General features: G+C 39.3%; 1 protein-coding gene across 2 annotated transcripts in view; it reads right to left on the bottom strand.

Moving 5' to 3' along the window:
• Nucleotides 1–14,653, bottom strand: part of cadm1b (cell adhesion molecule 1b) — a 274,356-nt gene that overhangs the window by 81,823 nt on the left and 177,880 nt on the right. Inside the window, exon 2 of one of the 2 annotated variants that reach the window (XM_017308156.1) lies at nucleotides 6,182–6,202. The exons of the other annotated variant lie outside the window; for it this stretch is intronic. Coding sequence (XP_017163645.1) covers nucleotides 6,182–6,202 — 21 coding nt within the window. The remainder of the gene's footprint in view (nucleotides 1–6,181; nucleotides 6,203–14,653) is intronic. 2 annotated transcript variants of the gene reach the window in all.

The raw sequence follows: 14,653 nt of genomic DNA, 5'->3' as shown, positions 1-14,653 counted from the left end.
AAATTAAGAGACCACTTAAAAAGATCATTTTCTTTGATTTTACTCCTTATAGGTCTATGGTTGAGAAAAATGAACATTATTATTTTATTCTATGAACTACTGTCAACATGTCTCCAAAATTTCAAGCTAAAAATGTTGTATTTATTTGCAGAAAATGAGAAATGTCAAAATAACGAAGAAGATGCAGTGCTTTCAGATCTCAAATAATGCAAATAAAACAAGTTCACATTCATTCAGAAACAGCAATACTAACGTTTTAACTCAGGAAGAGTTCGGAAATCAATATTTGGTGGAATAACCAGGAAGCTTTCAGTAGGTTTTAGTGCAGTGAGCTCTTTTTTTTTTTCGACTCCACACATTTTTGTAACCATCAACAAGTTTCTGGCATAAGTCTGGTTTGATAATTGATCTTTACTTTCTTTCTTTTTTCTTTTTTTTAGGGAAATTTGTCAAACTAATTTAAACTGGTTGACTTCTTGGTGCAGATAAATAGATTTGAGTACAGGAACAAAGAAGTTAGAAGTTAGTCAGCTTTGTCTATCTCAAGATCAACTTTGATTTGTGTTTGGGATCATTTGTTCAACACCCAACTCTCTCATTTGACAAAAAAAAAACAAACAAAAAAAAGCTCATTATTTTTGGGGAAAACCTAGGCACCATTGAGAATAACTTTCAAACTGGAAGCTGTAAGAGGACCAGTATCCACCTTCAAAGTTATACTGGTGCTCAGCTCCCATAAGAAAAGCAGCCAAATCAAGCCAGAGTTACACCAGAATCTTTTTAATAGGTACAAAAAGTGTGTGATTTCTCTGCCATGTGCTAAATATTAGATAAATATTAGTGTAGGCATGAATACATCAGAGCCTGCATTCATGATTTTCAACAAGTTTGAATTAAAGAAAAATATGTTTTCCATAAATTACTCCAAGTCGTCTCTTGTGTTGTTATTCTGGTTCAAATAAGTCAACAAATCCCAAAATCAATATAACATTTATACTGATGATAAACTTCTACCCTGACTTGAACATACTGTATCCAAAACACTAATAAACATGGAAAAAAAACATAATTAAGATTCATATTTACAACATATTGAGTCTGTATGTTAATAACACCAGCACACGTGTAAATCTTTCCAGTACTTCTGAAACATTTTTTTCATTTTTTATTTCTTTTGGAAAAGCATGCAGCAATTTCAACTTCGAAATCCCCGCGTCTCGTAATAAATACTGCCGAAGATGAGCCGGAAAGCAATATAAAGAAAAATAAAAGTAGTTTTGATGTCTATTTTATTTCATCGCACTAAGAGCAATATATTTGGCAGTCAAAACAGCAACAGAGCAGCCTCAAAGCAAGGTTACTCTGCTCCCAATCTGCTGGACTGAGAGACAGAGAACCAGGAGGAAAAAAAAGAAAGAAAGAAAAAAAAAAGATAAATTCTCCATAAGGTTTTAGCAGCCCCCAAGCAAGGTTGGTACCCCTCCAACATCCCAGCCTCGGCTCATCTCCAATTCAAAACACACATAAATAACGTCGCTGTGATTAGCAATCCCATCAAAGTGAAAACAGGCCACTTTGTGGAACATGGAGGGTTTTCGCAATTGAAGTAAACATTTTCAATTGCCTCGGCATCCTGGTCATGATTGGGTGCAAATGAGGAGAGGCAGTCATTAATTCTCCGTGGTGGGTGGGGGATGATGGTGGTGAAGGAGGGTNGGTAGTGGGCAGAGATATAGCACAGATGACTGGCTGATAAATTCACACTCATTCCAGCAGCTGTCTGGGAGAGTAAAGTGCCTGTATCTCTACACATGGCTGCCCTCCTGTTCCCGCATCACAACATACTGAATGAAACAGTCTGAGGAAAATACAGACCTTCAAAAAGTCTGTGCACTCTCCGAGGGGATGTACAATCTGGCGAAAGGAGTCTGGCACGGAGGCGCGGCTCATCAGCCGTACTCAGAATGCAAAACGGCACCAGCACCCCCCTCTTCATCCCCCCACCCCCTCCCCAACACACACAAACTGTTCTCAGGGAAAAAGTTGATGAAATCTGGAAATTTTCAGCGGATTGGCTCCTCCATCAGAAATTCAGAGACCAGCACCTTTTGAATCGCGTTGGCTCGCTCTTTGAACTTTTCTCTCTTGTTTTCACATCAAAAGACATGAAAGCGGGGCAGCAAAATGCAGGACAGCCAGCGCCCTCCTCATACACCCCCCTACCCCTCCAACTCCTTGATTTCTCTCCCGTGAGTCGACGGTCTCTGCGGCAGCAGTCGTGCTCTCTCAAGAAAAAAACCAGACCGGTGTTAACAACATAAAGTTTCTCATTCCTCTTCCTCTTCCTGTGGTTTCGCCTCTTCTTAGTCGTTAAATCCCGAGCCTCATGATGAAACGATGTCTTAACGTGTTCACAAATGAGAAGGGTGTAATTAGAAAAAAAATAATAATCTGGTATTGGTTAAGTTTGGTAATTTGACCAAACTTAACCAAGTTAAAGAGTTCCACTCTTTGGTCAAAGAGTGGAACTCAACATTTGTAGCAACACAACTACAAAAGAGGAATGTTAAGATATTTTTTTAAAAGTGCTGCAAATATTAAAAATTCAGTTTCATTATCATATAATTATTTTGTGCCACTTCAAATCACGGCTTCGCAATTTAATCAAGCAAAAATAAATAAAATATTAGAGAAACACTTTGATGTTGACTTAATTTCCAGATGAAACTTTCTTTTTTGGATTACCAATTTCATATATTTAACCAAACTTGCTCCTGTCTAATAATTAAAAGTGTACTTCTATTATAAATTTCTCATAAATCTGACAAAAATTATTGTACAGTAGTTTTTTTGTATGAAAGCAACACATTTTTGTTCTAATTGCAGATTGGAACAAAAATATATGAATATATGAAAACATGATTTCATATATTAGGGGAAACTAGCCATCCAAAACAACATGTAAAAAAGTAAAGCAATCATGAATTAATTGTGATCAACTGAATTTATTTTGGAAAGATGATTTCAATCTCAATAGCCACACCCAGGCAGGATTAATGTCAGACCGGTGAAAAACAAGAAATAACTTGTCTCTCAAACAGGAAGTACGTTTGCCGTCAAGAACAGATGAGACGCCACAGACATCCATCAGTCCGGAGAGGCTAACAACGCCATGTGTAAGATGCTGGAGGTCTGATGAACCACAGTGGACCCAATATTCACAAACAGAGGAAACATGGAAAGGTGTTGAACCTCTTCCACCAAAATGATCCTCTTCAGAATTCCTCGGTTAAAGTCGGTGATCAAGACCAGAGACTGGTCAAAAATGGCGTCCATTTGGAGATCCGGAAGCTTAACCACAGCCACACTGACCAGACAGGTGTTTCTCATTAAATCTTCCCTAGATCTCACTCTTAAAAAAAAAAAAAGCATCGTATCGATCAATAGTCAGAAGAGGTGGCAGCGTCCTCTTGCTATGTTGCTGCTTTAAGACCTGGATGATTGGCCAGAGACGGAGAGTCCTGCTCTCTGTCAGAAAATCCTGCATGAGAACAATCTCTATTTGGTTATCCGTTTATGACCTTAAACTCAAACTCACTGGGGTTATGCAGCAGGACAATGATCACCAGAACACTGACTAATGATTGAATCAATGTACAAATATCACAGCCAGTTTCAGCAACTGCCTAGTAGGTGTTGTTGCCGCACAGCTGAAGTAGTCAGTTTTTAAGTTTAGAGGCTCAACTCTATGCGTATCTATGCGATAAGCTTAATAAATTACATTAGCATTGAAAAGCCTTATTTTATATCGACTTGTGTTAATATCTGTCATTGATATTAAAATCAGTTTGATGACAAAAATAAAGAAAAACAGAAGAAATCTGTTGGGGGCACAAACTTTTTTTTCTTTACAACACTATAGCTGTATATTAAAATCCAAATGTCAGTAGCTGTTACAAAGCTGGACCCGGCTGCCTGATGCTGCCTGATTTATGGATTATTGTTTTCTCACACTACAGAACAAAAGCACCAATATGGTTCTAGCCATTGATTTTACCTACTGAAACTGGAAGTATAGGTCGGACTGCTGACTTTTGTCCACTGTGTTCAATGAGTCAGTGGGAGGTTTTACACGAAGAGAGTAAGTTCACATTTATGTTGTCAACCACAATCATTTCCCCTCATATTACCGATGCTGTTGAATAGTGACTCTGTGACTATTGAAACGTCAGTCAGGATTTATCTATAACAACTAATTTAAACATTGACTTCACATTTAACTAGTGCATCAAAATCAAAGTTACCACATGCTTGTTATTCATATCTCAGACATAAAACATCACAGAAAAGCCCTTCTCATTTAGAACTAGAGTTACAGGAAGATATAAAGACACTGAACGTCTTTAAAGTTTGACACCAGTCTGTGGTCAGAAAGACTTTGCCATAACACTTTTTCTTCTCAAGTATGCCTGTTTTTATATTAAAAATAAAAAGTCTAAACACTTTAATACTTCAATATTAGTTGACCACGGTCTGCATCCCTTCGCTCCAGCCTAAGCTCTCTATGGTGAGTGTGGTAAACATAGATACTGTGAAAAACATACATGCTTCAAAAATACCTTTGTCTTAATTGCCCTTTGTAATAATATTGTGTATCTGCCTGCTGTTTCTATGACATGAACATATGGATCAACAAGTTATTAATACTGTAGGATCATATTTCTATGCAGGCTGCCACAAATGTCATTAAAGTTTTCAGAGGTATAAACTCCTCATGCCACAATATGCAAAAGCTCAGTCTGCTCTGATGAAGAATCAGTCACTTAAAATTACTTGTGGTTCCAGCGCCTGAGACAGTTTGACCTTTTTTATCATTTATTTATTTACTTTTTAATTCAACTTGTACTTTCTGGCATAATTTGGGAAAGTTTGGACAAAACATTTAACTTTAATTCTCCAATTATTAATATGTAAAAAAAAATCACCTCAGTAACATCCCAACTAAAGTTCACTTTATGTATTATATTTCCTGTACACTGGAAATATTACACCTGTTATAAAATATATTTATTAAGACGTGTTTTAAATATTAAAACATCCAACTCTGAATGTCTGTTTAGCTTTATTAAGAATACATTTATAGATTTATTTTGAGATAAACATATCTCCATGTACATATTATATTATATTTACATTAAAATTACTTACACATGTCTTTATTTTTTTTAATGAATTTTATAGCTCTTATGTTAACATTTGTATTTGCTAATATTTAACACTCTGGATGGAGTCATTTGTCAACAAATAAACAAATAAAGTTTATTCTTATGCCCTTAAACGCTTTATCTTACATCCACAGAAAGAGAGCCCAACATTAATAAAAAAAAAAGAAGAAGAAAATTAATAATTGTGGACTGACAGATTAGTAGGTCAGAATTAATTTAATTCAATTGATGTGGACGTTTGACAGTACCGTAAATAACCAGATAAAAATCTGAGTTTGGACGTGTCGCGTTGTTTTCAGCGTCGGCTGTTGCTACTTTTGAGCGCAGCGCTTTTGTTCCAATTAGAAAAACTCCAGGATGAAGTTCAACCGAGGAGTTTAGGGCAAACATAATTCGATAAGAAGGAGTGGCTTCTGGAAAGCGAATATATCCAAAATCTAATGGAGAACCAGAGAGGCCATCAGTATTACTTACCCTAGGAAACGGAGTCATTTAGGTTCACTTTCCATTAAGCAGCTACATGTAATTACGTAATGAATTACAGTTGTTTTTCTGTTTCTTTTCAAACAAACAGCAGACAGTGAAAAACATTCCCGGTGCTATAAGTGGTAACGATCGGCTGAGAATGGAAACAGAGCAGACAAACACATTGTGGAGCCGGTAAAGAACTGGGTTAGAGGAGCGTTACTGTTAGAATACAGAGTGGCAAAAAAAAAACAACAACTAAGAAACATGCGAGAGGAACTCAGACTAATTAATTACACTATGTGGCCAAAGGTTGATTTTAAAAGAAGACAACAAATGCATGGTTTTCTAAACCATCTAGAAAACAAACACACAACATAAGCAGGCGTGTAAATATGGACAGATGAACAGGCTGGGACAGACAGCCAATCAACAGACGCACAGAAGCGAGTGCTTCCAAATGAACAGCAGGTAGAAGGAAGAAGTAGTACCTGTCACAGTTTCAGCAGCTCCTGTGTTGTTGCAGCGCAGGCGAGGATGAGAGGAGAGAAGAGAGAGAGAGAAAAAAAGAAAGGTTGTAAGCAGACAGCCTGCAAGCAAAGTCATATTTAATTCTTTTTTTTTTTTTATAATTGCAGAAAAAGCATGTTAAAATCGATAAAAATTCAAGTTCTGTTATTGTGCAATTTTTCACCAATTAGGAAACACACAAAAAGAGTTCAGAGCGAGCCGGAGACCGTGTTTGATCTCTATATAATGAGCCACTTTCCCTGCTTTCTTCCAGAAATACAAACACAATGAACCTAAGGACTGATTTTTTTTGTTGTCGTTATTTTTTGGTTGTGTTTTTTTTTCCACCCCCTGACCCCACCCTGCCTGCACTCATGTCCCTGATTGAGATTCCCGGCCACCCCTACTGTGGAGCAGCCACAGCCTGTAGACTCTCCCCTGGGGACCCGGCAGCGTATCCTGGAGAGAAGGGCACCCATTCGGAACGGTGCCCACCCAAACTGGCATCTCGCAGGGCATGGAAGACTGCCGTGTTCCCGAGTCCCTGCAGCATAGCTCAGGGCTCTGCACCCTCGGGAGCAGCTCCATCATTCATCGCCTGCCATTCATGAAGAACCCCCCGTCCCCTGCGAACCACCCACGCACGTCCAAATCCTTATATTTCACACACGATGCTTTATTACATTGACACTTCACACGAGATGTTAGTGGTTCTTGACTTAAGACTGTGAGCAATGGGAAGCCAGGCTTAATGCGCGGTAGTATGTTGAAGCGGCTGCTCGTCTCACTTGTCACTGCAGGTATAATAAGGGTGTAAGGTATGACACGTGTCCTTGTTATGTCCTTTTGTGGGGTTTTTCGGTGTGTCAACAAAGTCCCTCTGGACTGAGGAAACTGACAAATCCCACACAATGGGAAAGAAATTCAAAACATCGCCCCTGTGTCTGCTGCAATACTTCAGCGGATGAAGTATTGCCTTTCGTCAAAGTTTAAGTTTGGGTAAAAACTTTACTTCTATTACGTGACACGATGCCGTGCAAAAGTATTCGTAGCCCTTGTTTCTTTGTGTATTGTGTCCCTTAAAAACCTCAAATGTCCGTGTATTTTATTATAATTCTACATGGTGTCATTTAAAGTAGAGCCAAACAGGACACAAGATTTTCAACATTTCATAGATGAAATACTGAGAAGTGCTGAAAAGTGAGTTTTCATCCAAGACCCTTGAGTTTAATCCTTTTGCTGCAATTACAGACATGTCTTTTGGGGAATCTCTATGTTAGCTTTGCCTTCTAACAACTGATCTTTGCAAAAAAAATTAAAAATAGCTCAAACTCAGTAAACATAGGATCAAATGTTTACGTGAATTTATTATTCTTTTAACAGATTTCAATTGGATTTAGATCTAGTCATTTTAACAATCTAAAGCATGCTGATCAAAAGTGTTCCTTCGTAGCTTTGGCTTGTACGTCTCCTGCTGGTAGGGGAACTTGAACCACAGAACCTTCTTCCACACTGATGTATCCCCAACATGGCATGTGAAAAACTTTCAATAGGACTTCTAATGACTTTGCTTTTGACATGAAGGTTATATTTATGGTCTCCATGACTAATGGTTGTATTGTCCAAAGTGGTTCTTCCACCCGATGGTAGTAGTGGATCTCTTCCACTGTTCCCATGTTTTGGTGGATGACCTTGTAAGTGACAAATGGTACTGGTCTGTACATGTATACCGTTTTATCTAGTCCAGAGGACCGCAAAGCGCTTTACACTACACTGTCATTCACACATACATTCACACACTGATAGTGGTAAGCTACAGGAGACAGGAGTGAGGATGCCACTGGACCCTCTAACCAACACTACATGTCTTGGTAGGTATGCAGTTATACCATATGCTCAATTTATGGATGACAAATTTGAAGATTACTCCAAGTTGTTTAAAGCTTTGATTGCTGTTTAAACAAAACTTTCTTTTGGGGTGCTGTGGTGGCGCTGGGGTTAAGCCTAGCCCATATATAGAGGCCTTGGTCTTTGACGCAACTGTTGCGGGTTCAATTCCCAGCCTGGTGGCCTTTGCCACATGTCTTAACCCTTCTTTCATTACCCCTTTTCCTGTCAATTCACTATCAAACAGAGGCCTCAAGAGCCAACAAAACCTATAAAAAAATACTTGCTTTTAACTTTCCCACAACTGTATCTGTGACTTGTTTGCCTTGGTCTTGTTTGGCCTCTATCAAACCAAATACGCCTCAACTGAAGAGTAGCACTGATACTGATATTTGCTTAAACACAAGTGGACCATTGGTGTAATAGATTCTACTGAATTCTATTTAGATAAATCAGTTTGAAGTCCGTGAACAGATAGGAACTAAAGATTTTTATTTGTGAACAAAAGTTAAAACCTAGCAATCCTTTTCCTTCCTCTTCACACTTTTCTGCACTACCTTGTGCTGATCTATCACATTAAATCATGGGGTTTGCGGTTAAAGCATTGTAACTCAACATAATGAGGCCTATGGGTGATCTAGGAAAAAGACACAGAGTGGTTGACAAGTCCGACCCGAGCCTGTCCCAGTCTCACCAGGCCTCGGGACAGCCCATAATGAGGCTTTTGAGCCGCTTTAATTGCCAGGTAATTATAATGTTGTAGCAACATTATGTAAATGACTCATTATCATCTTGTACGTGTAGTCTCTCTGCCCTCTTTTTGTGTTACTCTGTCAGAAGTGTAACCCAGAAAAATGTATCACCCAGATACCGGGACACCTCATTGTTTAATCTTGTCAACGGAGACCTATGTCTAAATACAGGAGCTTGAGATGGAGTGGGGGACACCGTCTCTAACCCCTCGGTATGATCCACTTCGTGCCAGTGGCCTCTGAAGGGGGCTATTAATAGCGCTGGTAATGGTTGCGGTCGTGTTGGCCGCCTTCCCCCCTTCGCTCCTCTGTACCTGCAGCACATTAGGTAGAAGTTATGAGGTGCCAGCTCGCCTGTGATTAGATGTCATGGCTGTCGCTCTGCTTAGCCAATACTGATAGACAGATTTCCAGAGGAATGCGTGTGTGACGGCATTCGAGCGAGCGAGCGAGCCCGCTGCACCAATCCGTCAATCACGCCGGATGAAAGCAGGCGCGGCCAGCCCTCCTCCAAATGATGACCGTCCTTGTCTCCTCACCTCTTCTCCCTTCTATCCAAACGTCGCCCCGGTGCTTATCATCCGCCCCGCTCTGCACAATGAGCCAGCGGCGGCGGCAAAGCAGCACTCCAACAGCAGTTGTGTCGCATTTACCTGCTGGAGCCTGGCTCGTTGCGGGCGTTTTGAAAAGGCCGGATTCTTGGCATTCGAGCGTCTCCGTTAAACCTGTAGCCATGCCAATGGATCCATAACAATGTGCAGTATTTTTGAGCTGCTGAGGCATGCTAAGATCTCAGGAGAGGAGATGTCGGTGCGGTAAGAGTGGCACATTGCCTCTCTCTTTCTTTCTCTCTCTCTCCCTTCATGACTGCTGCTCGGTAAAAGCAGTGGGGTAACACTAATGAGGCAACATTTCTTCACAGTGCTGGAGTGATGCCTTTGAATTAAAGTTCCTTCTTTCAGGTAAAACATTCCCTCGCTTATTTATGCTCATGAACTGCGGCGTGTTGCATGTCATCCTGGTGTGTGATTGCGCTGCACAAGAGGACGGATGTTGGATTGCTGGAGCTCTGTGTTGCTTCCCCTGTTGAGAACACCCACATCGGTTACCTTCAAAACTGTGTTTGCGCACGTGGTTGGAGGAACGCAGTCTTGCTGCGGGTATCCCACTGTGTTTTCATTTAATTAGAAGGGATCAGAGGTGGGCTTTAAACTTTTTTTTTTCCCTCTTCAATCGGATCGAGACGTGAGCTCCCGCAGAGTGGACCTAATAAACACGGGCGACTTCAGAGGTCAGCTTGGTTTCACAAAGGAAACTGATCAAACCATAGCAAAACTCCCCCCACCCAAAAAAAAAGAAGAAGAAGAAGAAGAAGGAGGAAAACAGTTTTCAGCACTTCAAGTAACTCCTTTTTGGTGCTAATCACTTAAAATTTACACTAAAATTTACACTTTCTTTTTAAATTTACAGTGCAAACACCTCTACCTTGAACACGTCGATTAGAAGCAAGAAGTAGAACTCTTTTGAGTTTCGACTAACCCTAACCAGAAATGAATAAAATGATACTAAAATAGTATCTCATGTAATTAGGAGTAAAAATCAGGCATTTAGTAGACCATAGCTTTAACAAGGATAAACATATTTCACTGTAAAAACAACAAAAAAGAGTGTTTGTCTTAACATTTGAAACAACACTGAATAAAAATCTCTTCATGTTGATTTTGCTTCCATTGTAAGGACCAGAGGATGTCTCTCTCCAGGCGAGCACTGTATAAATTACATCAGGTGATTTCAAAACAAAATTATCTTAACTTTACATTAGCAACTTATTACTTCTGCACTTTTAAACACCTTCACAACTAAACAATTTCTTCAAAATTAAAGCCTCCTGCTACATTCATTCAGGACTTATTCTCTTTTTACATTCCACCTCAATCTGTGTCATTTATGTTTCTTCTTGGAACATGTGTACTGTTTGGAACTGATGGCAAAGGCTTTAACGTTATATTTAATGCGCGAGTTCCATGTCAAATTTGGACAATTTGATCACAGCAATTAACAGACGTTAGCTTGGTTAGCTAACCAACGTCGGTTAGCGTTGGTCAATGTCTAGGTCTTCAAAATAACGCCCCTTCCTGTTCGTTTCATTTAAAAATTCAACCAAATGACTTGAAAAAAGCATTACCTCAAAAAACTATACATTTCATGTATGCAAAGAGTGATCCTTGGAGCCATGGTCACAATGGGGATTGTGATTATGTACTTTTAGGAAAGGGACCTTAAAGTACATTAAAGTCACGTATTTGTTCAACAGTATGAACAAATATGTGAAATTAAATTCTTTAAAAAGAAAGAACTGGTAAGACAGTGAAGGGGTTTTAATAAAACAGATTAGTTTTTATCTTTGAAATAATATTAATTTCAGTCATAAGGGATTTCACCTAGTCTCAGAAAAAAATATCAGTAAATACAACTTTAGACTAATTAAAAACTGATGACAAATTAAACCATGGCATTTTTCTTTCCAACAAAAGAAAAGGGGGAATACCGAGGGATTTATTTTTACTGCTTCCCTTAAGAATTAAGGAAAAGCGGCCAAGTCCAGCTAATCAAATCCACTTGATTAACTGAGCATCACCTCTGTAAAAAAAAGAGCTCTGGTAATTTCCTGGCCTGGAGCTTTAAAGTGTGCATGTGTGCGTCTCTGTGTGCGTGTGTGTGTACGCGTGTTCGCCCCAACGCTACAAAGGAAGAACATCAGGAACCATCTTCAAAAAGAAGTCGTTGCTGCTAGTCATTCTGGAGATGGTGAAAAAAAATCGAGTTTGAAATATCCGCCATATGTACATCACTAACTTTAGCAGTTCTTTCTCTTTCTCTTTAGTTCATCTACATGTGCTTTTCGCTGCTTTTATTGATCAAAGCATGACCTCACAGGAAAAATGAAAAACAAGCCATTCTAACATCTGAACGCATGCAGCGAAGATAATTTATCCTCTGCACAACTCTCTTTAAGTCCTTATCAGTGTTATTCAGAGTTAATCATAAATATTGTGCCTCCAGGAAGACTTTGCAAAGCTTCATATGTGCATGTTTTGGCAGAATTACATACCGTGACAGCATACGCAGCATATGTCTGCCTTCTCGACTCTTGAGTGGGTGCTAGCTTCCTGAACTCAAGTCTTCTCAGTCGGGCTTTTTGCTGATTTATGGCTGCTCTGATTTATTTTGTAAACCATAGAGTGTTCTTATTTGCAAGCAATCAAATCGGATTTGTTTAGATGTCATGAAGTTTTCAGAATGATCAGGCGTGTCAATGATTTGGACATCAATAGCAGGAAGATGCACACAAACAAGAGTTTCTCTGCAACAGTCTGCAGACTATTTCTTTTTGCACAATTTCAAAAACATTTACTCTTTATGCTGACAACATACTAGGACACTAACACAACAGGCTTTCGTCTTTTCTGTCATATAAGAACCAGAGTTCTACCACTGTGCTCTATACAATATACACTACAGGGTATTTTAGCCATTCCGGGACCTTTAAAGCTTTACTGGTAATCGCCAAACAAAAGATAAAAGCCAGGAACTAGACTGTAAAAGTTGAAGTATATATTTCAAAATGTTAGGAACCATATAACACGGTTCCACCTGGAGGTGGAAGTGAAACCCAAAGACCATCCTGCTAGCAGCATTGGCTTAATCCAACTCTGCTTCATTTGCCTAGAAAGTCTGATTCATTCAGGGAGGCCTGTTCACAGTTCAGTATTTGCAGATTAAGGTATCTATTTAAAATTATTTGTGAAAATCAGCCTAATCATGAATTTTTCCAAAGAGCACATCCAAAATATTGACTGGAGTTTCCAAAGTGGACAGTCTAGAAGCACCATCCATTTTTCTTGGCATTGATCGCTTGAAGTTACAAGAACGGAGTTATGGAAGGAAGACTTCCACAGTAGCGCCAGAATGGTTTCCACTGCGTATATTATTTCATATAGCTGGTGTTAGATCTGATAAAACAGGGAGGTACATGTAATTTTTGGACCAGGCCTCAAGCATTCATAGATTGTAGTCCGTGAATATTTGTTTAAATACACAAGCCCCTTATTGTTGCTGAGTATCAAGCTAATTTCTCAAACAGTGGCAATAATTCGCTGTACTCCAATGGCATCCAATGGCCACCAGAGTTAGATCCAGTAAAACCGTAGAACAATATTGGGATGCCAATGTGTATTGTAAGCCTCCAGGCTTTACTTGCCACCCGACCAGGCTAAGCGTTGTTTGTTTATTTTAAATAGTTGTTTGTTTTTTCCCACCAGTAACAGTGACAGTAAAGACAAGACTAAGCTAGGATTACAGCTGACGCCGTGACCACCGAGCCTCGCAGGTGTTATGGGGGAAACCCTGGGATGTACTGGGAGATTCACTTTGTGGATGTGCAGCCTACAAATCTTTGGAAAATGTATTACACATTCCCTGGTGTTTCTGGTAAATATGGACCAAAAACACAAATAAATAAATATTCCCAGCATTATCTTGAAAGGCACTTTTGAAGGTAAAAGGGGTGAAACCCATTACCACAAAAGATATAAGTAAGAATGTTAATGGTGCCACTATTCTCTTATCTGCCTTTGTGGTACTTACTGCAGGTAAGATAAGAACCGATTACAATCTGTTTAACTGAATTTCACTTGAAAAACCCTGAGGTTTCCCGTTTACAGTACAGGAAGTTAAGAAGGTTCAGTAAACTGCTGCTATCAGCGCTCACGTGCCACTAAATCCAGCCTAAACAGGCAACAAGCGATCCAAACACACGCTCACCTGCGAACACAAGTGGGAATACTCAGATTAACTCTCCCCAGAGTCAATCAGGACATAATAATCAGGTAGGCTTACAGGAGACGCAAAGCATGTTTCTGCTCGATAAACTGGAACAAAAAGGAGATTTTACATACATCCCCTCAGAGGTGGGTAATTGCTTTCTGTTAATGTGATGCGCTTTGTCCGATGTCTGGCTTGAATGAGTGTGAAAGCCAGAGGGACATGTGCAGCTGAAGAGAGCCTTCATGTTAGGAGATTAAGGGGAAATCCTTGAAAAATGCCAGGAGTTAAAAAAAAAAAAGAAAAGAAAGAAAAAAGGTGGATATATTTAAATTGTTTTGGTATCCTGGTTCCTTTTAGTTTGAGGCTTTTGCAGTTCAAAAAAAAAAAAAAGGCAAAATAATTGTGCAAATTAGAGGCTAAACTCAACACAGATCAGTTTAAAGACTGGCTTTGAAAACAGTAGACGTGTAGGATCATAAGTGTGTCGTTTGCTGTCTACAGTTGATAAAAAAAAACAAAAAAAAAACACAGTTATTAACAACCTTTAGTGGCATCAGTGCCACTGCTTAGGTTGCATTCATCTCTTCCAGTTGTGTGGAGAAAAAAGGGAAAGCTCTAGCACATTTCCGACAACTCACGATGCCAAGCTGCTGCTTTGCACGCTCTCACATGATAGGTGCCAAGCTCCACCTGATACTCAAAGTAAAAAAATAAAAAATAAAAAAAATAAAAAATGTTTAAAAAAAAAAAAAAAGCTGTCAGTGCTTGGGATTCGGCTTGGCACATTTATCACAAGGTAATGTGATGAAACAACACTCCTCTCCAACAGGCGTAACGTCTCAATTCAACGTAAAATGAGGTAGGAAGAGTGTTAACGTGACACGCAATTAAGAGGCGCTGATTGTGACGAATGCAGCGACTTTAAAGGTCTATATATCAGCAAGCAGCTGTTTTTTTTTCCTGTTTCGTTTTTTTTTTTTTTTTTTT

The sequence above is a fragment of the Poecilia reticulata genome, linkage group LG13 (genome assembly GCF_000633615.1).
Source record: "Poecilia reticulata strain Guanapo linkage group LG13, Guppy_female_1.0+MT, whole genome shotgun sequence".
NCBI lineage: Eukaryota > Metazoa > Chordata > Actinopteri > Cyprinodontiformes > Poeciliidae > Poecilia > Poecilia reticulata.
The sequence above is the reverse complement of the archived record's forward strand: the minus strand, read 5'-3'. Positions and strand labels throughout refer to the sequence as shown.